The sequence below is a fragment of the Panulirus ornatus genome, chromosome 2 (assembly GCF_036320965.1).
Source record: "Panulirus ornatus isolate Po-2019 chromosome 2, ASM3632096v1, whole genome shotgun sequence".
Classification (NCBI taxonomy): domain Eukaryota; kingdom Metazoa; phylum Arthropoda; class Malacostraca; order Decapoda; family Palinuridae; genus Panulirus; species Panulirus ornatus.
In genome coordinates, this window is record NC_092225.1 from 65,752,772 (window position 1) to 65,779,983 (window position 27,212).

Genomic DNA, 27,212 nt, shown 5'->3' on the forward strand with positions numbered 1-27,212 from the left:
CAAATGGGAACTTCAGTGAAGGGCGCAAATGGGGAGGTGATAACAAGTAGTGGTGATGTGAGAAGGAGATGGAGTGAGTATTTTGAAGGTTTGTTGAATGTGTTTGATGATAGAGTGGCAGATATAGGGTGTCTTGGTCGAGGTGGTGTGCAAAGTGAGAGGGTTAGGGAAAATGATTTGGTAAACAGAGAAGAGGTAGTAAAAGCTTTGTGGAAGATGAAAGCCGGCAAGGCAGCAGGTTTGGATGGTATTGCAGTGGAATTTATTAAAAAAGGGGGTGACTGTATTATTGACTGGTTGGTAAGGTTATTTAATGTATGTATGACTCATGGTGAGGTGCATGAGGATTGGCGGAATGCGTGCATAGAGCCATTGTACAAAGGCAAAGGGGATAAGAGTGAGTGCTCAAATGACAGAGGTATAAGTTTGTTGAGTATTCCTGGTAAATTATATGGGAGGGTATTGATTGAGAGGGTGAAGGCATGTACAGAGCATCAGATTGGGGAAGAGCAGTGTGGTTTCAGAAGTAGTAGAGGATGTGTGGATCAGGTGTTTGCTTTGAAGAATGTATGTGAGAAATACTTAGAAAAGCAAATGGATTTGTATGTAGCATTTATGGATCTGGAGAAGGCATATGATAGAGTTGATAGAGATGCTCTGTGGAAGGTATTAAGAATATATGGTGTGGGAGGCAAGTTGTTACAAGCAGTGAAAAGTTTTTATCGAGGATGTATGGCATGTGTACGTGTAGGAAGAGAGGGAAGTGATTGGTTCTCAGTGAATGTAGGTTTGCGGCAGGGGTGTATGATGTCTCCATGGTTGTTTAATTTGTTTATGGATGGGGTTGTTAGGGAGGTAAATGCAAGAGTTTTGGAAAGAGGGGCAAGTATGAAGTCTGTTGGGGATGAGAGAGCTTGGGAAGTGAGTCAGTTGTTGTTCGCTGATGATACAGCGCTGGTGGCTGATTCATGTGAGAAACTGCAGAAGCTGGTGACTGAGTTTGGTAAAGTGTGTGAAAGAAGAAAGTTAGAGTAAATGTGAATAAGAGCAAGGTTATTAGGTACAGTAGGGTTGAGGGTCAAGTCAATTGGGAGGTAAGTTTGAATGGAGAAAAACTGGAGGAAGTAAAGTGTTTTAGATATCTGGGAGTGGATCTGGCAGCGGATGGAACCATGGAAGCAGAAGTGGATCATAGGGTGGGGGAGGGGGCGAAAATCCTGGGAGCCTTGAAGAATGTGTGGAAGTCGAGAACATTATCTCGGAAAGCAAAAATGAGTATGTTTGAAGGAATAGTGGTTCCAACAATGTTGTATGGTTGCGAGGCGTGGGCTATGGATAGAGTTGTGCGCAGGAGGGTGGATGTGCTGGAAATGAGATGTTTGAGGACAATGTGTGGTGTGAGGTGGTTTGATCGAGTAAGTAACGTAAGGGTAAGAGAGATGTGTGGAAATAAAAAGATCGTGGTTGAGAGAGCAGAAGAGGGTGTTTTGAAATGGTTTGGGCACATGGAGAGAATGAGTGAGGAAAGATTGACCAAGAGGATATATGTGTCGGAGGTGGAGGGAACGAGGAGAAGTGGGAGACCAAATTGGAGGTGGAAAGATGGAGTGAAAAAGATTTTGTGTGATTGGGGCCTGAACATGCAGGAGGGTGAAAGGAGGGCAAGGAATAGAGTGAATTGGATCGATGTGGTATACCGGGGTTGACGTGCTGTCAGTGGATTGAATCAGGGCATGTGAAGCGTCTGAGGTAAACCATGGAAAGCTGTGTAGGTATGTATATTTGCGTGTGTGGACGTATGTATATACATGTGTATGGAGGTGGGTTGGGCCATTTCTTTAGTCTGTTTCCTTGCGCTACCTCGCAAACGCGGGAGACAGCGGCAAAAAAAAAATATATATATATATATATATATATATATATATATATATATATATATATATATATATATATACATATATATTATATTTATTTATTTTATTATACTTTGTTGCTGTCTCCCGCATTTGCGAGGTAGCGCAAGGAAACAGACGAAAGAAATGGCCCAACCCCCCCCATACACATGTATATACATACGTCCACACACGCAAATATACATACCTACACAGCTTTCCATGGTTTACCCCAGACGCTTCACATGCCTTGATTCAATCCACTAACAGCACGTCAACCCCGGTATATCACATCGCTCCAATTCACTCTATTCCTTGCCCTCCTTTCACCCTCCTGCATGTTCAGGCCCCGATCACACAAAATCTTTTTCACTCCATCTTTCCACCTCCAATTTGGTCTCCCTCTTCTCCTCGTTCCCTCCACCTCCGACACATATATCCTCTTGGTCAATCTTTCCTCACTCATTCTCTCCATGTGCCCAAACCATTTCAAAACACCCTCTTCTGCTCTCTCAACCACGCTCTTTTTATTTCCACACATCTCTCTTACCCTTACGTTACTTACTCGATCAAACCACCTCACACCACACATTGTCCTCAAACATCTCATTTCCAGCACATCCACCCTCCTGCGCACAACTCTATCCATAGCCCACGCCTCGCAACCATACAACATTGTTGGAACCACTATTCCTTCAAACATACCCATTTTTGCTTTCCAAGATAACGTTCTCACCTTCCACACATTTTTCAACGCTCTCAGAACTTTCGCCCCCTCCCCCAACCTGTGACTCACTTCTTCTTCCATGGTTCCATCCACAGCCAAATCCACCCCCAGATATCTATAACACTTCACTTCCTCCAGTTTTTCTCCATTCAAACTTACCTCCCAAATGACTTGTCCCTCAACCCTACTGTACCTAATAACCTTGCTCTTATTCACATTTACTCTCAACTTTCTTCTTTCACACACTTTACCAAACTCAGTCACCAGCTTCTGCAGTTTCTCACCCAAGTCAGCCACATGTGCTGTATCATCAGCGAATAACAACTGACTCACTTCCCAAGCCCTCTCATCCACAACAGACTGCATACTTGCCCCTCTTTCCAAAACTCTTGCATTCACCTCCCTAGCAACCCCATCCATAAACAAATTAAACAACCATGGAGACATCAGGCATCCCTGCTGCAAACCAACATTCACTGAGAACCAATCACTTTCCTCTCTTCCTACTCGTACACATGCTTTAAATCCTTGATAAAAACTTTTCACTGCTTCTAGCAACTTAGCTCCCACACCATATATTCTTAATACCTTCCACAGACCATCTCTATCAACTCTATCATATGCCTTCTCCAGATCCATAAATGCTACATACAAATCCCTTTGCTTTTTTAAGTATCTCTCACATACATTCTTCAAAGCAAACACCTGATTCACACATCCTCTACCACTTCTGAAACCACACTGCTCTTCCCCAATCTGATGCTCTGTACATGCCTTCACCCTCTCTATCAATACCCTCCAATATAATTTCCCAGGAATACTCAACAAACTTATACCTCTGTAATTTGAACACTCAACTTCATCCTCTTTGCCTTTGTACAATGGCACCATGAATTTATTACGAAAATTCTCAAGTACTTCACCATGAGCCAGACATACACTGAATATCCTCTCCAACCAGTCAACAACATAGTCACCCCCTATTTTAATAAATTCCACTTCAATACCATCCAAACCCACCGCCTTGCTGGCTTTCATCTTCTGCAAAGTTTTCACTACCTCTTCTCTGTTTACCAAATCATTCTCCCTGAACCTCTCACTTCACACACCACCTTGACCAAAACACCCTATATCTGCCACCCTATCATCTAACACATTCAACAAACCTTCAATATAGTCACTCCATCTCCTCACATCACCACTACTTGTTATTACCTCCCCATTAGCCCTTCCCCCCCCCCCCTCACCAATGTTCCCATTTGTTCTCTTGTCTTAAGCACTTTATTTACCTCCTTCCAAAACATCTTTTTATTCTCCCGAAAATTTAATGATACTCTCTCACCCCAACTCTCACTTTCTCTCTTTTTCACCTCTTGCACCTTTCTCTTGACCTACTGCCTTATTCTTTTATACGTTTCCCAGTCATTTGCATTATTTCCCTACAAAAATCATCCAAATGCCTCTCTCTCTTCTCTTTCACTAATAATATTACTTCTTCATCCCACCACTCACTAACCTTTCTAATCTGCCCACTTCCCACCATTCCCACGCCACAAGCATCTTTTGCGCAAGCCATCACTGCTTCCCTAAATACATCCCATTCCTCCCCCACTCCCCTTACGTCCTTTGCTCTCACCTTTTTCCATTCTGCACAAAGGCTCTCCTGGTACTTCCTCACACAAGTCTCTTCCCAAGCTCACTTACTCTCACCACCCTCTTCACCCCAACATTCTCTCTTCTTTTCTAAAAACCTCTACAAAGCTTCACCTTCGCCTCCACAAGATAATGATCAGACATCCCTCCAGTTGCACCTCTCAGCACATTAATATCGAAAAGTCTCTCTTTCACGTGCCTATCAATTAACACTTAATCCAATAACACTCTCTGGCTATTCCACGTGCCTATCAATTAACACTTAATCCAATAACACTCTCTGGCTATCTCTCCTACTTACATACGTATACTTATGTATCTCTCTCTTCTTAAACCAGGTATTCCCAATCACTAGTCCTTTTCAGCACACAAATCTACAAGCTCTTCACCATTTCCAACACCAATTATACCATACCCACAACTGCCACATTACTCACCTTTGTATTCAAATCACCCATCACTATAACCCAGTCTCATGCATCAAAACTGCTAACACACTCACTCAGCAGCTCCTAAAAGACTTGCCTCTCATGATCTTTCTTTTCATGCCCAGGTGCATAGGTACCAATAATCACCCATCTCTCTCTCCATCAACTTTCAGTTTTATCCGTATCAGTCTAGAGTTCACTTTCTTACACTCTATCACATACTCCCACAACTCCTGTTTCAAGAGTAGTGCTACTCCATCCTTTGCTCTTGTCCTGTTACCAACCCATGACTTTACTCCCAAAACATTCCCAAACCACTCTTCCCCTTTACCCTTGAGCTTCGTTTCACTCAGAGCCAAAGCATCCAGGTTCCTTTCCTTCTTTCTATCTCTCCTTCTTTCTCATCTTGGTTACATTCACACTCATTCAGACACCCCAATCTGAGCCTTCGAGGAGGGATGAGCACTCCCTGCATGACTCCTTCTTGTTTCGCCTTTTAGAAAGTTAAAATACAAGGAGGGGAGGGTTTCTAGCACCCCCGCTCCCGTCCCCTTTAGTCGCCTTCTATGACACGCGGGGAATGCGTGGGAAGTATTCTTTCTCCCTTATCCCCAGAGAACAGGGACATAATAATTGAAGAACCTTACATTATACTTATATATTTCATATTAGAAAAAAATTTGAATTTCCTCGAAGTCTGTCAGTGTTCGAAAAAATTAGTGTCAATTTATGAATTTCTACCGAAATTCTTGGATGTTACTAACACAAAACATTGCTCTGTGAACCGTCATTTTGCGGAGTTGCCATCATTATGAAAAGTACTTAGAAAATGTAATCAATGTGCTACTAGATTATAAACTACATCCAAAACTAAAATACATAACTGCAAACATCTACAATGATGATCAAGATTAAATCACATAAATGATAAAAAAGTGAATGAAAACATAATAAGAGGGGAGAGACGGGGATGCAAAAGCTCTACAATACTCTTTAACTTATGATATTAAAAATCACATAAGAAATGAAGGAGTTCAGGAAGGACCATGAAGACGACTACTTCCAAATAAGAACATTTTGCAGATGATGGGATAATACTTAAAAAACAGTGAAAGAAGCTTCAGAAATGATCAACAATAATCAAAGTGAGTGCAAATTGTGGATTAGACATACATTAAAAACATGAGAAATATAATTGCTTTTAAAATAAATATGGGCAGGAAATGTAAGGGATACAAAAGTAACAGATGAAGTGATATGAATAGGAATCATAATAAACAAGTTGTCTTTTCCTAGCGCTACCCCACACACATGAGGGGGGAGGGGGATGGTATTCCATGTGTGGTGAGGTGGCGATGGGAATAAATAAAGGCAGACAGTGTGAATTGTGTGCATGGGTATATATGTATGTGTCTGTGTGTGTATATATATGTGTACATTGTGATGTATAGGTATGTATATTTGCGTGTGTGGACGTGTGTGTATATACACGTGTATGGGGGTGGGTTGGGCCATTTCTTTCGTCTGTTTCCTTGCGCTACCTTGCAAACGCGGGAGACAGCGACAAAGCAAAATAAATAAAAAATATTTTTCAAAAGACATTAGGAATAAAAGTTGCAAAAAGCCAATATATGAGGAAAATTACCTCAAAATACAAAATGAAAAATTTTTTGTAAAAAGCCAATAAATGAAACTGTATCAAAGTACAAAATGAAAAAATTGCAAAAACCCAAACAGATAAGAAACCTGAGGCACCCAGTCACTACCCAAAGCTGGAATAAAATTTCAATGGGTGATGTACTGTATACTGAAAAAGTAAAGCACTATCAATAATTTAGACGGGAAGTTAGACGATATAAAAATAAATAAATTCAATATTTTGAAACAAATAGAAAGATTAAAAGTAAACAAGAGTCCTTGGCCAGATGGTATGTATGCGAAGGTCTTGAAAGAATGCGAGAAGGAAGTCAGTGTTCAGCTTTTAAATGTGTTTAGTCTCTGGAATCAGGTGTAGTTCTTAAGCAATGGAGGACAAGTGTTGTTCCCACCTCTAAGAAAGGGGATAGATCCACTGCCTCTAATTATCATTCTATCAACTTGACATCTATCATGGGGAACTTCTCAAATCAATTACAGTGGCGAAAATACAGGAACACTTGGAGAATCATGATCTCATTGGGGATTCTCAATATGGGTTTAGAAATGGGACATCATGTCTCAGTAACCTTCTCTTCTTCTTTGATAAAGTATTTGAAACTGTTGATCTGGGTAAGGTATGACAATGAATACTTAGAATTAAGGCACACAGCATTGGGGTTGCGTATCTAATTGGATTAGGGTGTGGCTCACTGACAGAAAACAGAGGTATGCATCAATGGAGTTACATCAGACCAGGGCAATGTAGCCAGTGGTGTTCCTCAGGGGTCAGTCTTGGGAATAACCAGCGACTTAAGTAAATTTACGGATGATACAAAAATAGAGGGCCACAACCAACTCAGATGAAAATTCAGAAAATTTGCAGAGGGACTTAAATAGATTATCAGAATGGGCAGGTACGAGGAAAATGGAATTCAACATATAAATGCACAACACAGCACGGGTAAATATTGGAACGCTGATCACAAACTGGGCAATATTACCATTGGTAAAACAGAATGTGAGAGATGTAGGGGTACTAGGTGAGCAAGGGTCTTGCCATGGCAACGATGGATCAAAGTGAGTAACAAGGGTAATATGATGTTAGGTTTCATTAATAGGACTATTAACAGGAAAACTCCTAGAGTATTATTGCAACTTTATCTCGCATTCATGCCACATATGGATTATACAGTACAGTTTTGAGCTCCATTCTATGCAGATGATACAGATTATTTAGAGGGAGTTCAAAGGCAAATGACAAATATGATCCCTGGAATTAAAAACCTCCTTTATGAAGCAAGATTAAAAAGACTGAATTTACACGCACTTAAGAAGGCTAGAGGAAATATGATCAAACTTTTTTAAACAGGTGAGGGGCATTAATAAAGGTAAAATGAATAAAATTCTTAGAAAAGCACCACCAGATAGGACAAGAAATAATGGGTTTAAGTTAGATAAAAATAGATTTAGGTCAGATGTAGGTAAATATTTGGGAATACGGTAGTAGATTTATGGAACAAGCTGCCAAGTACAGTGGTGGAAGCTGATCCTTTAAGTAGCTTTAAATGAAAGTTGGGTATTTTTATGGGTTCAGGCGGTTGGCTGTAGGGTAGAGAGACTAAGGACCTGCCTGGCATGGGAAAATATGCCTCTTGCAATGTCTTTGCTTCTTATGCTCTTATATCAAGGAGCAGGGGCCAATGTGTTAGTTGGGAACTTGCACCGGTCAGCAGAGGCCACAGTGTTGGTAGATATTAGATAAAGTGTTAATAATGTCGGGAAGTATTAGGGTCCAAACTGTCAATGGAGATTGAAGAGTCGGCCAACTTTTTATTATACTGTAATCTTTTCAGATTTCGAGGGTTTACGTAAATCACTACCATGCAACTGATGTCAACAGACAATATTGCAAGCGGCTTTGTAATCTCCAGCAGCAGATCTGATATAGTCGGGAAAACCCTTACACTTTACTATAGTTACATTAGTCAAACTTACCATTATACAGGGCCGAGTTGACAACCCCACCAACCACAGCGACACCAAACCCAATCTGCCCAACTCGGGTAAAAAGGTTGGCTAGTTGCTGCGCCATGTCTCTCAAAATCACCTGTAAGTTTCTATGATGAGGAGCTAAAGATTATGATAATGCGAAGACGCAAAGTGTAGTATATGACACTGCAAAGTACTATCCGGTTGCAAAAGTTACATCAGCCGAGAATCAACACAACACGAGACTGTCGGTGCCGTTATCTTCACTAACCTTACCTACTCAATAGATAAGTATATCAATGTTTTTCTTGTATCATATATCAAACAATATTGACTTTAACAAATAGTTTTATAACAACAATATAAGAAAGTTATATTTTTTGGAAGAGATGACTTTTGAGGTGATCTACAAGTGTGGGATAAAACGCATAAAAAGCCAATATATATCATGACAGATCATTTTTGTATTCAGCAATGGTATAGAATACTAATAATATCAACTCGCAAATATAGCAATCACCTAAAATCCTCATGCACAGACAGCAATCAGCCAAATATGAAATACTCGCTTTCATTAAATATGAATGTTATAGATAAAACTTTACAAGATATTTTGTTTTGTGTAGTTTCATCAAAATTGATGCTTTGATATTAAAACCTAAAATACGTCTTCATTTTCTTATAATGAACAAACATATTTGGTAATGATTACTTGACTCACTGTTCAAATAACTTGTTTGTTTACATCGTGGGATAGGCAGATCACATAACTCAGTCAGTTTCAAAAGATGATTTGGTGTTTAAGATGTTTAGAATAGAAGTTAGTTTTATTTATTAACCTCCTGGCAGAGTGTGCTAGAGGTGTCACATAATTAAACTTTAGCAATAAGTTTGAGCGTTATATTTCAGCTTCATCAGGGGCCCAAATGTTACCGGTGCCATAGAGAACACTCGCCAGTCATGTTAAATCGTCACTCAGGCAAATGTGTAAAGGGAGCAATCCAGTCCAATGTTCACCCTAACTTTAACGTCGTCTTCAACCACACTCTCATCCTAAACTAATCCAACCTTACGCTGAACCACACCCATACTCAAGTCTCATCTCTCCTCACTTGCTAGTTTAATTATGCGTAAGCGAATGTGGATCATTGTCCTAGTTGGCTTTGATTGTTCTGACTAGCTTAAGGGTGAAAATGAGGGTAGATTTGGGTGAGCATGGGCCGGGATTGCCCTCTTGATAATAGAGGAGCTCAAAAGCTTCATGTACTTTCTCTGGAACTCTTGTTTAGTACCTTCATGCCAAATACGCTTGGATTAATTGCTGAATGGCTTTAATTTGAGTATGACTAGGTATATTTTACTATGTATCAATGACATACATTATGTCATATTCAAATACTGATAGAATAGTTATCAGTAGACACAACGTTAACATATCTGTCTATCTATATCTCTGATGTCCGTTACCTCTGGGAACTCCCATCAAGGCAGTGGCCACTGCATCAGAGTTTCCACTTATCCCAGTCCTTCCCTGCTTCCTTCACTTATGATAACTGAGACATGGGATGTAACAGAATCACAAAAATGCCAAGATCGGACAAAGGTTGGCCCAAATTAGTCAATATGTACTAGAATAACACAGAACTTACCCTCTGAATCATTTATGTTGTATTCAAATGAGCTTATATAACAATGTTTGATTTAAAAAAGATATATGAACACCCAAGAAAAAAAATTGTCTTAGCTTTCTCTCTAGAATGGTCCATCAAATACTGCCAGATATATTTAATTGCAAAATAGTAAAGTTTGAAGCTTATATCTCTCTTGTGAAATGAAAGAACATTGAAAAATTATGCATAATGAAACAACCAATAGACAAATGATATAGGCCTTAGCCAGAGAGAAGTAAAGAAAGTTTATGTTGAAAGTTCCAGTCTTGGACAAAAGTCCACATCAAAGCCGGGCCTTAATTGCAATGTAGAGGGCATAACGAAAGAGAAGAAGAAAAGATGGGAAAGTATTTAAAGATTTTGGAGGAAGCGAAAAAAACCTGTCTTGTAAAATAAGCAAGGTCATAGTTATTGGGGAAAACATGAGAATGCAAAGAGTTCGGTTTCAACGTGTAGGTAAAGAAGCAGTTATAAAAGCAGCCCACACAGTAATCATGTGATGCAGCATTGGGGCATAGGGCAAAAGGGTCAAGTTTGGAAGTTCTTTTGGGACAGTTTATGATTTGGACCACTTTAACTCATCTGTCAGTTAAGGATGTAGAGCTAGAATCACCACAAATGTGAGAGCTGTACTCCATTGCAGGCTGGCTGCTGCAGATTTTCAAAACAAGAGGAGAAGAACCATTGATGACTTTATTCAGGCACTAATTCCTTCAAGAACTGAATATTGCTGTGTTTCAACATCTCCTCATAAGGCAACTGAAATTCTGGAATTAAGAGGTGTTAAGAGATTTTTCACTGCCCATATTAATATGGTAAAGGAACTAGATTACTGAGAACAGATGAAATCTCTGAGTCTACTTCCAAGAGTGCAGATAGGAGACATATCCTCAACTATACCAGGAAAATCCTAGAAGACATGGTTCCCATCTTGCTTCCGGAAATTACATCCTACGGGCACATCAAGCACAGAAGACTTAATAAAATACCACATCTGAATTAAAAAAGAGAACACCATTAAACATCCAAGGCCTAAGACTCTTCAGTGCCTTTCCTGCAATCATCAGAAGCACCATGGAATACTCAGTAGATAAGTTGATGAATTCCTTGGACAAGTGCCTACAAAGTGGACCAGACAATCCAGGCTATGGGGGCTATGTGGACCTGGGGTCTGAAGCTTCCAGTAGCTTGGTCAACCAACAACCCAACCCAACAGCCTGGGCTTAGCCCAGGCTGTGGGATGGAAGACCTCTGAAGACTTCACCAGGTATTTATAAGGTAGCATACTGGCGAGACAGCAGTAAGACCCAAAAACATGTTGAAATGACCCCTCAGACACTGGCATGACTTCCTCAATTATAAGGTGTTTTGGTGCATTTGCTTTTTATATTAAAGTCCATCTTGTTCCACATATCTCCATTGCATCTGAAGATATTTTTGTAGTTTCATAATGACTTTCCATTTTATTATTAAATGTATTTATTAGTTTATCATTATTGATCTTTGCTCATGCTTATAATTATTGAAGTCACAGGTTAGTCATTATACAATGATTGATGTCAACTTCACTACATTCAGAAACACACACTTTGAGAAAATATACAAACGAGTGAAATGATGACATGACCCAGCGTCATTATTATGATGGTAAAAATAATGATGTTAATGATAATTATTTTTTTTTTTTTTTTTTATACTTTGTCGCTGTCTCCCGCGTTTGCGAGGTAGCGCAAGGAAACAGACGAAAGAAATGGCCCAACCCCCCCCATACACATGTACATACACACGTCCACACACGCAAATATACATACCTACACAGCTTTCCATGGTTTACCCCAGACGCTTCACATGCCTTGATTCAATCCACTGACAGCACGTCAACCCCTGTATACCACATCGCTCCAATTCACTCTATTCCTTGCCCTCCTTTCACCCTCCTGCATGTTCAGGCCCCGATCACACAAAATCCTTTTCACTCCATCTTTCCACCTCCAATTTGGTCTCCCTCTTCTCCTCGTTCCCTCCACCTCCGACACATATATCCTCTTGGTCAATCTTTCCTCACTCATTCTCTCCATGTGCCCAAACCATTTCAAAACACCCTCTTCTGCTCTCTCAACCACGCTCTTTTTATTTCCACACATCTCTCTTACCCTTACGTTACTTACTCGATCAAACCACCTCACACCACACATTGTCCTCAAACATCTCATTTCCAGCACATCCATCCTCCTGCGCACAACTCTATCCATAGCCCATGCCTCGCAACCATACAACATTGTTGGAACTACTATTCCTTCAAACATACCCATTTTTGCTTTCCGGGATAATATTCTCGACTTCCACACATTTTTCAAGGCTCCCAAAATTTTCGCCCCCTCCCCCACCCTATGATCCACTTCCGCTTCCATGGTTCCATCCGCTGACAGATCCACTCCCAGATATCTAAAACACTTCACTTCCTCCAGTTTTTCACCATTCAAACTCACCTCCCAATTGACTTGACCCTCAACCCTACTGTACCTAATAACCTTGCTCTTATTGACATTTACTCTTAACTTTCTTCTTCCACACACTTTACCAAACTCCGTCACCAGCTTCTGCAGTTTCTCACATGAATCCGCCACCAGCGCTGTATCATCAGCGAACAACAACTGACTCACTTCCCAAGCTCTCTCATCCCCAACAGACTTCATACTGATAATGATGTATAGTACTAATGGTAATGGTAACAATAATGATGAATGGTTTATTGGATGTAGACAACCAGTCAGCTGAAAATACACAGTTGAGGTGATTCAGAACTTGGAGGTCATGAAAGTAACTAGTTGATTGATCACTAAAGTGCTTAAGATTTAGATAAGACTGGATAAGCACATAAGTGAGGTACATCTACATAATCAAAGTGGCAGATATGCAGGAAGTTTTACAGAAGATATTCTTTGATTTATACATAAACATTTTGTAATGATTATTTGAAAATTGCTTGATGAACATTCACACATTCCTTGAGTTACAGTAATATTGTAGTTGACATACATTATGTATTTAGCTATGAATATTATTAAGTGATGAATAGTTTCATGTTGGTTGACTTACAGTAACATTGTAGTTGACATACATTATGCTTTTAGAGGTGAAAAATGAATGACGAATAGTTGTGCTTAAATTGAGTTACAGTGATTCATTTAGTAGATGATACGAAGAGAAAATTAAGCTATTTGCTTGTCAAGCTGTGCACTTGTTCATAGATTGTTTGTGTCATTCACAGTCAAAGGTCTAGGATTATTCTTGTATTTGTCTTCATGAGCACTGGTTGGTACATGGCTATTCCCTTAGAGGTGGGCATCAGGGGAAAGGTCTTGGTGATGGGGCTCTGTCTGTAGTCTTTTCCAAATTGCTGTTTGTTGGTCAGACAGGTTCAGTGAGATGAGGGCCTCTTATAAGTAATGTAAGATGGGCCCAGAAAGATTCTACATGTTCCTCTTTGCACCCTTTCCAGCTGGTCCCACTGTTCAGCTGTAAAGGAGGACCAAGCAGGGGAGGTGTAGGTGAACCTAGGTACAATAAAGATGGTATAGACATTCAGAGCTCAAATGGTGGGATAGTGACTGGGTGCTTTTTAAGAATAATAACTTGATATTGAGATCTGTATTGGTGAACTACATTTGTCTTTTTCATAATTACATATGGAATATGCATGAATTCATATTTTTTGTAGACTTGATAATAAACTGTTTAAGAAATCTGAATTATGTAAAAGGTGTGGAAAAAACAAAAATAGTTTCCTGGAAATGAGAAACAAAGTTATGCCATAGATGCAAGTTGTTTAATACAATCCACTGTATACAAGACGTACAATTAACCATAAATGGTAAATGTACAAAAGTTGTTACATTTTTCCTTTATATAGTCTCAGAAGTGACTCAGTAGATAATAATCATAAAACATCATATAAGGTGTTTTATTCAGTAATAATAAAAACACCAGCCAAAGAGGGGAGTTGTAACAATTTTACGAAGTAAATGTTATTGATACAGTTACCGCACTGAAACTGATGGACTAAACTTCATATATGAATGAATGACTTAAAGGTTAAGTTTAAACAGCCCAGAACTAAATGTTTTATGGAACTCAGATGTCTCTCCCAGGCACACACATCACTGGTAAATTTACTCTGTTGTGATTGAATTACTGTATTTACTGGTACTAACTGATTCATCTTCTCAGATATAGTGTATTGATATCAAACATTAGAAAAGAGAAGTAAAAAATGCATGAAATTCTTAGTCAATCTTAGTTTTCCATTTATAGTAGGCTAATTCATTCATGACCCAAGTTCCATTTACTGCCAAGTCCACTCTCAGATATCTAAAACACTTCACTTTCTCCAATTTTTCTCCATTCAAACTTACATCACAACTAACTTGTCTCTCAACTCTGCTTTACCGAATAACCTTGCTTTTATTCACATTTACTCCCAACTTTCTCCTTTCACACACTCTTCCATACTCAGTCACCACGTTCTGCAGTACACACTCTTCCAGACTCCGTCATCAAGTTCTGCAGTATGCACTCTTCTAAACTCAGTCATGAAGCTCTGCAGTTTCCACGTGAATCATCCACCAGTGCTGTATCATTGGCAAAAAACAACTGACACTTCCCAGGCCTTCTCATTCCCCACAGACTGCATACCCTCCTCTCCTTCCAAGACTCTTGCATTTAGCTCCCCCATCATCCCCTCAATCCATAAACATATCAGATATCTTTGGTAACATCACACACCCCAGCTGAAGACCAACTTTCACTGGGAACCATTCACTATTCCTACTTGCACAAATGCCTTACACCTTTAATAGAAACTTCTCTGCTTCTAGCAGCTTACCTCCTGCATCATATATTCCTAAGACCTTCCACAAAGTATTTCTGTCAACCCTGTCATAAGACTTCTCCAGATTCGTAAATGCCACATACAAATCCATCTGTTTTTCTAAGTGTTTCTCACATTTTTCAAAGCAAACACCTGATCCCCACATCCTCTACCACTTCTGAAACCACACTGCTCTTCCTTTTTCTGATGCATGTACCTGCCTTCACCCTTTCAATCAGTACCTTCCCATAATTCTTATCAGATAAACTCAACAAACTTTTACCTCTGTGGTTTGAGTACTCACCTTTATCCCCTTTGCCGATACACAATGACACTATACATGCATTCCACCTCAGGCACTTCACCATGATCCATACATACATTGAATATCCTTACCAACCAATCAACAACACAGGCACCCTCTTTCTTAATGAATTCAACTGTAATACCATCAACTCCCACTACCTTGCTGCATCTCATGTTTCTCAAGGTCTTCACCACTTCTTTCTTTACCAAACCACTCTCCATGACTCTCTTACTTTGCATACCTCCCCGACCAAAACACCCTATATCTGCCACTCTATCATCAAAAACATTTAGCAGTCCTTCAAAATACTCACTCCATCTCCTCACATCATCACTACATGTTACCACTTCTCCTTTTGACCTCTACACTGATAGTCCCATTTGTTCTATTGTCTTTAGCTTATTATTTGCAACTTCCAAAGCATCCTTTTATTCCCCCCAAAGTTTAATTGTATTCTCTTACCCCAGCTCTCATTTGCCTTCTTTTTAACCCATGCTCCTTCTTCTTGACCTCCTGTTTTTTTCTTTAATACATCTCCCAATCATTTGCACTTCTTCCCTATAAGTACCACCCAAATGCCTCTCTCCTCTTTTTCACTAGCAACTTCACTTCATCCCACCTCTCACTACTGTTTCCAGTCTGCCCACCTCCCACCTTTTGCATGCCATATGCATCTCTTGCACATGCCATCAAGGTTTCCTTAAATACCTCCCATTCCTCATCCACTCTCCTCACTTCATTTGCTCTCACCTTTTGCAGTTCTACATCCAGTCTCTGCTGGTGTTTCTTCACATCTTTTCCAAGCTCACTCACTCTCGCCTCTCTCTTCTCCCCAATGTTGTTTCTTCTTTTTCAAAAACCTCCACAAGTCTTTATCCTCACTTCCACAAGATAGTGATCAGACATCCCACTAGCTGTCTCCTCAACACTTTTATATCCAAAGGCCTCTCTTTTACATGCCTGTCAATTAATTTGCAATCTAATAATGCCAGTTGACCATCTCTCCTACTCACAGAAATATACTTGTGTGTATTATATCTGTCTTCTTAATCCAGGTATTCCCAGTCAACACTACTCACAGAAATATACTTGTATGTATTATATCTGTCTTCTTAATCCAGGTGTTCCCAGTCACTGTTTTTTTTTTAGCACACAACTCCACAAGCTCTTCACTATTTCCTTTCACAACACTGAATACCCCATGCGAACCAGTTATACCCTTAACTGCCTCATTAGTTACTTTCGCATTTAAATCACCCCTCACTAATACCTGGTCTCATGTACCAAAACTGCTGACACAGTTACCCAGCTGCTCCCAAATCTAAAGATTTTTCTTCTAATAGCCAGGTGTATAAACACTATTGATCACCCATCTCTTGCCATCCACTTTCAGTTTTACCTACATTCAGTCTAGAAGTTACATTTTTACACTATCACACACTTCCACTACCCCTGGTTCAGGAGTAGTGCTACTCCTTCCTTAGCTATTGTCCACTGACCTACCCCTGACTTTACTCCAAAGACATTTCCAAACCATTCTTCCCCTTTACCCTTGAGCTTCATTTCACTCTTCTCATCTTGGTAAAAGCCACACACATTCAGACACCCCAATCTGACCCTTTGAAGAGGATGAGTACTCCATGCCTGGTTCCTTCTTCTGATTACTCTTTTAGAAAGTAAATACAAGAAGGAGAGGGTTTCTAGACCCTCCCTCTTAGTTGCCTTCTACGACATGAGGGGAATATGGAAGTAGAACCCTTTCCTCCTTACTTTAGGGATACACTTTTATTTTTTATATTTTTTTATTTTGCCTTGTCGCTGTCTCCCACGTTTGTGAGGTAGCACAAGGAAACAGACGAAAGAAATGGCCCAACCCACCCCTATAAACATGTATATACATAAACGTCCACACAGGCAAATATACATACCTATACATCTCAATGTACACATATATATACACACACAGACACATACATATATACCCATGCACACAATTCACACTGTCTGCCTTTATTCATTCCCATCGCCACCTCGCCACACATGGAATACCATCCCCCTCCCCCTCATGTGTGCGAGGTAGCGCTAGGAAAAGACAACAAAGGCCCCATTCGTTCCCACTCAGTCTCTAGCTGTCATGCAGTAATGCCCGAAACCACAGCTCCCTTTCCACATCCAGGCCCCACACAACTTTCCATGGTTTACCCCAGACGCTTCACATGCCCTGATTCAATCCACTGACAGCACGTCAACCCCGGTATACCACATCGATCCAATTCACTCTATTCCTTGCCCGCCTTTCACCCTCCTGCATGTTCAGGCCCCGATCACTCAAAATCTTTTTCACTCCATCTTTCCACCCCCAATTTGGTCTCCCACTTCTCCTCGTTCCCTCCACCTCCGACACATATATCCTCTTGGTCAATCTTTCCTCACTCATTCTCTCCATGTGCCCAAACCATTTCAAAACACCCTCTTCTGCTCTCTCAACCACGCTCTTTTTTATTTCCACACATCTCTCTTACCCTTACATTACTTACTCGATCAAACCACCTCACACCACACATTGTCCTCAAACATCTCATTTCCAGCACATCCACCCTCCTGCGCACAACTCTATCCATAGCCCACACCTCACAACCATACAACATTGTTGGAACCACTATTCCTTCAAACATACCCATTTTTGCTTTCTGAGATAATGTTCTCAACTTCCACACATTCTTCAAGGCTCCCAGGATTTTTGCCCCCTCCCCCACCCTATGATTCACTTCCGCTTCTATGGTTCCATCCGCTGCCAGATCCACTCCCAGATATCTAAAACACTTCACTTCCTCCAGTTTTTCTCCATTCAAGCTTACCTCCCAATTGACTTGACTCTTCAACCCTACTGTACCTAATAACCTTGCGCTTATTCACATTTACTCTTAACTTTCTTCTTTCACACACTTTACCAAACTCAGTCACCAGCTTCTGCAGTTTCTCACATGAATCAGCCACCAGCGCTGTATCATCAGCGAACAACAACTGACTCACTTCCCAAGCTCTCTCATCCACAACAGACTTCATACTTGCCCCTCTTCCCAAAACTCTTGCATTCTTCTCCCTAACAACCCCATCCATAAACAAATTAAACAACCATGGAGACATCACACACCCCTGCCGCAAACCTACATTCACTGAAAACCAATCACTTTCCTCTCTTCCTACACGTACACATGCCTTACATCCTCGATAAAAACTTTTCACTGCTTCTAACAACTTGCCTCCCACACCATATATTGTATGTATATTTGCGTGTGTGGACGTGTGTATGTACATGTGTATGGGGGGGGGGTTGGGCCATTTCTTTCGTCTGTTTCCTTGCGCTACCTCGCAAACGCGGGAGACAGCGACAAAGTATAAAAAAAAAAAAAAAAAACCTTCCACAGAGCATCTCTATCAACTCTATCATATGCCTTCTCCAGATCCATAAATGGTACATACAAATCCATATATGGAAGGTTCTGTGAGGCCTGGATGTGGAAAGGGAGCTGTGGTTTCAGGCATTATTGCATGACAGCTGGAGATTGAGTGTGAGCGAATGGGGCCTTTGTTGTCTTTTCCTGGCGCTGCCTCGCGCACATGAGTGGGGAGGGGAATGTTATTCCGTGTGTGGCGGGGTGGCGATGGGAGTGAGTAGGGGCAGACAGTGTGAATTGTGTGCATGTGTGTATATGTGTGTGCCTGTGTGTGTATATATGTGTGTACGTTGGGATGTGTGGGTGTGTATGTTTGCGTGTGTGGACGTGTGTGTGTGTGCATGTGTGTGGGGGTGGGTTGGGCCATTTCTTTCGTTTGTTTCCTTGGCGCTACCTCGCAGGCACGGGAGACAGCGACAAAGCAAAATAAAAAAAATAATAAATAAATAATAATATATAAATATATATACACACATAGACATATATATACATGTACATAATTCATACTGTCTGCCCTTATTCATTCCTGTCACCACCCACCACACATGAAATGACAACCCCCTCCCCTTGCATGTGTGCGAGATAGCACTAGGAAAAGACAACAAAGGTCACATTTGTTCACACTCAGTCTCTAGCTCTCATGTATAATGCACTGAAAACACAGCTCCCTTTCCACATCCAGGCCCCACAAAACTTTCCATGGTTTATACCAGATGCTTCACATGCCCTGGTTCAATCCATTGACAGCACGTCGACCACGGTATACCACATTTTATAGGAATGTATATTTACTGAGCAAGAGTCCCTTTCCCCAACCCTTCAGGCTTGTAAGGGCAGGGATGCCCATTTCTGTAGGGCTGATATTACCCAGTTACTGTTTCACTTGCTTCTTCAAGTGTCTTATCTTTCTATATCACCACTTTTTTTATCACTCATTTGATAAGGATAATATGAATAATAAGTATTAGGATAGTGTAAATGATGAGTATCTTTCCAGATTCCAAAACATGTCGAAAGCAGGAGCGAAAATGAAAATGATGAAGAAGGTGGCACAGAAAGTCAACCATGGAAACTTGATACGAACCACTGTCCCAGCTGGCATGGCTCTTGCTGGTCCTCCCCTGGGACCCACATTAGGACAGGTATCTATACAATGTTGAAGAGACATATCCAGCATTTTTCATTGATTCAGGTGTAGTATAGAAACAGGTTTGTTCAGATGGGTAACATCAAACTTAGCACTGTCAGTGGCAAGAAAATAAAGAAAAGTCTTCATTTTTGCGTTGATTATTTATTTATTTTTTTTTGTTTTTTGTAAAACTCTGCTCAGACAGTCCAAAGAACTAAAAGAACTCCTCATTCTTGCCTTGATAAGAATTTCATTTTCTCATAGCACTGTACACTGCTGGTTATATTTCAACAATTAACCAGTGGCATGTCCTCCAGGCAAGGTATCATGGTTAATAAGAGTACTTGTATATAGTTTGTAATTTATCCTCTCAGGTTACTTATGACCCATTGGAATCAAGGTAGTGAAGCAGCTTAGCATGAGTGCACAAGAGTATTACATTTAGTGAGAGAATAGTGTGTGAATCATTGGAAAGAATCTAATCCACAGTATATAATAACATGATACTCCAGGTGTTGAAATTCTCTCTCATCCATATCTACAAATTTGCCTGGGAGACCGTTAGATTGAACCTGAACAGCAAGTGTTATCACATGTTAATTTTTTAAGAATGTTTCCAAAACTTCTAAGATATCCAACATTTTCACAAATCTGTATAGCTCTCCTCACCATTACTTATTTAAGGTTTGTATGTAAAGGTTCAGTGAATTTTTGATAATGTTTCTCTTATGATCCCTTACTTCTTTGCTCCAGATCAGCATTTCCGTCAATGTCAATTTAGATACGGTTTTCAGAAGGGGGAAATTTTGTAATATGCCTCTTTCTTAACATGGGTTGTTCATTGAAGAAAATCCACTCAACATGCTAGTCCAGCCCGTGCTAATGAAGCACTTCTGATACATTCCAGTGAAATCCCTTCTTCTAATGAATGCACGAACATTATTATGATAATGTTCAAAATTCAACCACAACCCTAAACAGGAAAATGATGAAAGCCTACACAAAATCCATCCAAAACAACTACCTTCCCATTCTTCACTTCCATTGATACAAGCTATGTATTTAAAACTTTAAAGAACACTGTAGCTACAGGCCGTGGTAACATATCAAACTTCTACATAGAACACTGTGGCCTATTTGCACTCCAAACACTTACAGATACAGTTAAATGTCTGCAGTTCAGAATGATTTGGACCAAGCAGTTTCTGGACTAGCGGTTTTTCCAGAATGAATATGGTCATCATTTCTAAGGATCTAAACATTTAGCAAATGGTAAAGACCAGAAGCTCAAGTTGATTTTATTGATTAGATATACTCATGTAATTCACAACAACCTTATACTAATGTAATCATCCATTTGAAAGAGAAAATACTAAAAAGAATTAAATGATCTAACTCCATCCCATATTATACTGGGTATATTCTGGTTGAGCATTTATCTGAACAGCAAGATACTGAACGATTAGATTCTTCCTTCAAATGAATAAACTAATACTGCAGCTGGATGGAATGTATTGATAGGCAGATGGCAGATGAGGAACTGATAAATCTGACATAAATGAACTTGAGGCATTGAGGATTGCAGTATGGTATCTTCTATATGGTGAGAAGGATAACTTCACTCCTTACTTTAGTACAGGATAGTAAGGAGTTTCTGTTGAAACACTGATCTGGTGCAATAAATTAATAGATAGATGAATGCATACATCAGTTGGAGTCATTTTCTGTATAGAATATAGATATTTTATTTTTGTTCTTTGAGTCACACATGGTGGACGTACCAACATTATATTCAACGTACATATTTTGCACTGAAGCCCCTTTATGAAGCTTTTGTATAAGTGACGCTATCTTGAGGACAGTAAGTGTAACATAAGTTTAGCTGGTCTGAACTCGTTTTGAGGGATAGGGAAGGTCACAGGCAAATTTAGTGTGTTCAACTGAACAAGGAGGCTAACCCCACAAATATACTGTGCCTGATAGAGGCTCCACAGTTAACTCAAATGTTATAGAATTAAGGTCTGTCATTCATCTACGTTCTTTGTATTTGCTTAGTTTCTTAGCCTTAATTATTGTTTTATCTATTGTTTTGTTACATTATATAGTAACATATATGAACCATAAGTGTAAGGTGTACATAGATGTACAGACACAGACAAATCATTGTGTTAGCCATGTGTCTATGCTGTTACAACAGGTGACTGCAGAACTTATTGTGAGGAAGCAGTCTCTTCTTTGGTTTCACAATACCATTCTCTATTTTTTCTTGATTTCCTGGTCATAAAAACTGTTTTATTATTTTATTTATTTATTTATTATTTTATTATACTTTGTCGCTGTCTCCTGCGTTTGCGAGGTAGCGCAAGGAAACAGACGAAAGAAATGGCCCAACCCCCCCATACACATGTATATACATACGTCCACACACGCAAATATACATACCTACACAGCTTTCCATGGTTTACCCCAGACGCTTCACATGCCCTGCTTCAATCCACTGACAGCACGTCAACCCCGGTATACCACATCGCTCCAGTTCACTCTATTCCTTGCCCTCCTTTCACCCTCATGCATGTTCAGGCCCCGATCACACAAAATCTTTTTCACTCCATCTTTCCACCTCCAATTTGGTCTCCCTCTTCTCCTTGTTCCCTCCACCTCCGACACATATATCCTCTTGGTCAATCTTTCCTCACTCATCCTCTCCATGTGCCCAAACCACTTCAAAACACCCTCTTCTGCTCTCTCAACCACGCTCTTTTTATTTCCACACATCTCTCTTACCCTTACGTTACTCACTCGATCAAACCACCTCACACCACACATTGTCCTCAAACATCTCATTTCCAGCACATCCATCCTCCTGCGCACAACTCTATCCATAGCCCAGGCCTCGCAACCATACAACATTGTTGGAACCACTATTCCTTCAAACATAGCCATTTTTGCTTTCCGAGATAATGTTCTCGACTTCCACACATTCTTCAAGGCCCCCAGGATTTTCGCCCCCTCCCCCACCCTATGATCCACTTCCGCTTCCATGGTTCCATCCGCTGCCAGATCCACTCCCAGATATCTAAAACACTTCACTTCCTCCAGTTTTTCTGCATTCAAACTCACCTCCCAATTGACTTGACCCTCAACCCTACTGTACCTAATAACCTTGCTCTTATTCACATTTACTCTTAACTTTCTTCTTCCACACACTTTACCAAACTCAGTCACCAGCTTCTGCAGTTTCTCACATGAATCAGCCACCAGCGCTGTATCATCAGCGAACAACTGTTTTATGTATTATTTTATTACATTTAGAAATAAATCACATGAACCATAAGCAAAAGTTAGGTGAGTGAACTTGCTGTTACATTGGTCAACTGTAGGTGAACTCTTCAGTTACTCAATAGCATTCTCTATTTTGTTTAGCTTTTCAGTCTTGATAATTGTATTTTATGATATTCTGTTACATTTTTTCTGTAAATTACATGAACTGTAGTGTCAGGTGAACATTCATGTACAGGGTGTTTCAAAAAAGTGCAACGATTTCAATTGTTTATTATGAGACAATGACATCATAGAACACTGAAGTGAATTCTCAGTGAAAGTTCATATCATAGTATTAACCAGAACAGATATTGTAAATTGCATAAATGGATTCAGATGTCGTAAATTTGTATTTTTGCAAATTCCTTATAATGTACATTCTCGATGTGTGCGCCATGGCGGTTAAGACAGGCCTTGATTCTGATGCCAAAGTTCTGTCCGACCTTCTTGAAAGTCTCACTTGTGACATGCTGGAGGTAGTTAGCTACATTCAGCTTTAGTTGGTCTGTTTTACTAGGTTTACCAGTGTACACAAATCCTTTGGTAGCCCCTCACAGCCAGAAGTCCAGTGAGTTCAGGTCAGGGCTGTGAGGCGCCAATTCTTTAGCAGTGCAGAGGGCTAGGAGGAGGTTGATGAATAGCTGATGCAGGTAGGCAATAGTGCCATGTGCAGTATGAGGTGGGGCTGTTGCCCATGTGTTTGCTATGGGCAGTTCCCTTGCTTTCCAAATGCTTGACAAGTCTCAGTATGACATTATTCTTTGGAGTATCACATGTCCGGACATGGTACTCGCGGCAGAACCAACGACTGGCCATGATGTACGATTTGGTCTCACACCACAATTGAACAATAAAATATTTGCTCTGTTTTAAATACTGTTTCATGTGAAATTGCAGTCTGAATGGAAAAATTATGTAAGTTAAATGATGAAGGAATAGCATGCATATACCTTAGGTACACTTTTATTGAAACACCCTGTACATGTATGTATATACAAAACAAGTCTATATTTTAGCCATGTTCCTATGCTATTACAATAGCTTCTTGCAGCTGAATTTGTTTTGAGGGAGCAATCTCTTCGGGAGTTTTCTGATAATATTCTCTATAATGCTTAGTTTCTCTGTATAATTGTTTTACATAGTATTCTATTACATTTTGCAGTAAATTACATGAATTACAAGCATACCATGAAAATCAATATATATGTGCCTTCAAACACAATTCAGTACATCAGGTGCATGATCATACTTTTACATGAGCTGACCACAGCTGAACTTGTGAAGAAAAGTCTTTGAGTATTCTCACTGTCTTCTTTGTACTCCATTATCAGCTTCCATTTCATTCTCGTGTGTGTTTATCTATAGCCCCATGCTGCATAGGCCATTTCTATCCCTGACTAGTGCCCATAGGGGGAAGGGTTTTATTCTTCCTGAGTTTTTTTCTTTATGTGTGGTGAAGACAAAAGAGGCTGTTGAAGCCCTTTCATAAGATGAAATGTGGCAGGACAGCTGGGGTGGATGATATTGCAGCTGAATATCTTAGGAAAGGAGGATGACGTTGTTTTTGATTGGTTAGGTAGGGTTATCAGTGTATGTATATATGGATTTTGGTCAGGTGCCTGGGGATTGGCTGAGTGCATGTTTAGTGCCATTGTATAAAGGAATGAGAGACAAAAGTGAGTGTTCAAACTGCAGTGGTATAAGTTTGATGAGTGTACCTGGTAAGTTCTATGGAACAGTAGCAACTGAGAGGGTGATGGATTGCACCCAGCATCAGGTTGGAAAGAAACAGGGTGGTTTCAGAAGTGGTAAAGGTTGTGTAGATCTGGTGTTTGCTTTGAAGAATGTGTGTAAACAATACTTAGAGGAACAGAAAGACTTACATGTGGCATTCATGGATCTGGAGAAAGCATATGATAGGGTTGATAGAGATACTTTATAGGTGTTACAAACATATGGTGTGGGAGGGGAGCAGTGAAGGGTTTTTATCAAGAGTATGGCATGTGTGTAAGTAGGTACATTTCTTTTTCCAATACAGAATTTAAAAGAGTTAATTCATCATACCTGTTTTCTTAGTTTCTAATTTCCATATTTCTAGTTATTGAAAAATACCTGTTGCAGATGTTTTAGCTTCACTGAAATAGTATTGCCTACATGTTTTCTTTACTAAACCTTTTTTTTTTTATACTTGATTACCATTTCTTGAATGAGCGAGGTAGCACCAGGAACAGATTAAGAAAGGCCACATCCATTCACATCCATTATCTAGCTGTCATATGTAATGTACCGAAACCACAACCTGCAATCCACATTCTGTGATCACTAAAGAATTAATTGGGTACTATTTCAAGTAACTTTAACTTGAAAAATACAATATCAGTCCACCCATTTCTTTTTTCTTTAACTTTCCTTTCAAAACATGGGAGTAAGGAAACTATCTCCTAGTATACTAGGAGGAACTGGGAAAAATCTGTTGGAAAAATTTTCCCAATCAAACTCACTGGCACTGTCCAACATATAAATTATTTGTTTCAGGAGAAGTAGAGGATGTGAGGATCAGGTATTTGTTTTGAAGAATCCTGTGTGAGAAATACTTAAAGGAACAGAGCAATTTATTTGTGTCATATTTAGGTCTGGAGAAAGCATATGACAGGGTAGATAGAGATTGTTTGTGGAAGGAGATATGAATATGTGGTATGAAAGGAAAGCTATTGCAGGTAGTAAGGAGTTTTTATTTTGAGAGTAAGACATGTGTGTGAGTAGGTGGAGAGGAGGATGAGTTTTTCCATGTGTAGATGGATCTGTGGTGTGGGTATATGAACTCACCATGGCTATTTCATTTGTCAATGGATGAGGTGGTGAGGGAGATGAATATAAGAGTCTTGGCGCATTCTGTTGGGGTTGGGGAGTTCCTTGGAGGTGTCAGGTGCTGTTTACTGAAAACACAGCACTGATGGCAGAGTCGAATGAGAAAATGAAAAGGTTGGTGTCTGAGTTTGGTGGAGTGTGTGAAAGGAGAATATAGTGTAATTAAAAGCCAGGTTAGCAGGTTTAGCAGTGCATAGAGTTAGGTTAGTTGGGATGTGAGTTTGAATAGAGAAAACTTGGAGGAAGTAAGGTGTTTTAAATACTTTGGAGTGGATATGGCAGAATATGGAACTTTGGAAGCAGAGATGACTCATAGGGTGGGTATAGGTTGAAGGTCCTATGAGCATTGAGGAATTGTGGAAAGAGAAGCCAGTATATGAGGTGAAGATAAGTATATTGGAAGGTATAGCAGTCCCAATGGTGCTATAGATATGCAAAGCATGGGCTATAGATGAGAATGTACAGAAGAGGATGAATATGTTGGAAAAGAATTATTTGAGGAAATTATTTGGTGGGAGGAGAGTTGATCCAGTAAGTAATGATATGATAGGGGAGAGGTGTGGTAATAAGAAGAGTATGGATAAGAGAGCTGAAGTGTGTGCTGAAATATTTTGGACATATAGAGAGAATGAGTTGGGTGAGATTGAGAAAGAGGATGTATGTATCAGAAGTGGAGTGGAAAAGGAGAAGGGAGAAACCAAATTGGAGATGGAAGGATGGAGTGAAACAGATTTTGAGTGCTTGAGGCCTAAACATGCAGGATGGTGAGAGGCATGATTGGGATAGAGTGAATTGGAGTGATTGATATATAGTGGGCAATGTGCTGTCAGGGGACTGAACTTGGGCCTGTGAAGTGGCCAAGAGAAACCACAGAAAGGTGTGTGAGGCCTGGTTGAGGAAAGGGGTTGTGGCTTTGGTGCACTTCACATGACAATTAGAGAATAGATGTGAGCAAATATGGCCCTTTCTTTGTTTATTTTTGGTTGTACCTTGCTAATTCAGGAGGCAGTGAACAAGTGTGAAAGAAAGTCCTGCTTACTTACTTCCTGCACCAGGAGTCCCTTCTATCTTTATGAAACTCCTGCAGCACTCAGGAAGCTGGCCACATCCACCAGGCAGGGCCGTAGGTCATAAACTGTAGTGATTTTGTGTTTGTTCCTCTGTGAGGAAAGTGTAGGGCAATTCAGCAAAAAGTGTGAATTCTTTTTATTGTTATAGTTGTATCATGGTTATGAAGGATCTTGTGATGCATTGAATTAGTG

The 27,212-nt window shown here is 40.0% G+C and overlaps 2 protein-coding genes across 4 annotated transcripts in view; one reads left to right on the forward strand and one right to left on the reverse strand.

Moving 5' to 3' along the window:
* Phb1 (prohibitin l(2)37Cc) overlaps positions 1-8,757 on the reverse strand; it is a 74,882-nt gene extending 66,125 nt beyond the window's left edge. Inside the window, exon 1 of the mRNA XM_071676610.1 lies at positions 8,334-8,757. Within this exon, the coding sequence (XP_071532711.1) occupies positions 8,334-8,430 (97 nt within the window). The 5' untranslated portion in view covers positions 8,431-8,757. The remainder of the gene's footprint in view (positions 1-8,333) is intronic.
* mRpL11 (mitochondrial ribosomal protein L11) overlaps positions 1-27,212 on the forward strand; it is a 130,273-nt gene that overhangs the window by 76,054 nt on the left and 27,007 nt on the right. Inside the window, exons 1-2 of one of the 3 annotated variants that reach the window (XM_071676631.1) lie at positions 9,037-9,101; positions 19,630-19,774. In XM_071676631.1, coding sequence (XP_071532732.1) covers positions 19,640-19,774 — 135 coding nt within the window. In that variant the 5' untranslated portion in view covers positions 9,037-9,101; positions 19,630-19,639. Of the gene's footprint in view, positions 1-9,036; positions 9,102-10,640; positions 11,265-19,629; positions 19,775-27,212 lie in introns of those variants that run through there. The other 2 variants (XM_071676638.1, XM_071676622.1) reach the window with 2 other exon arrangements.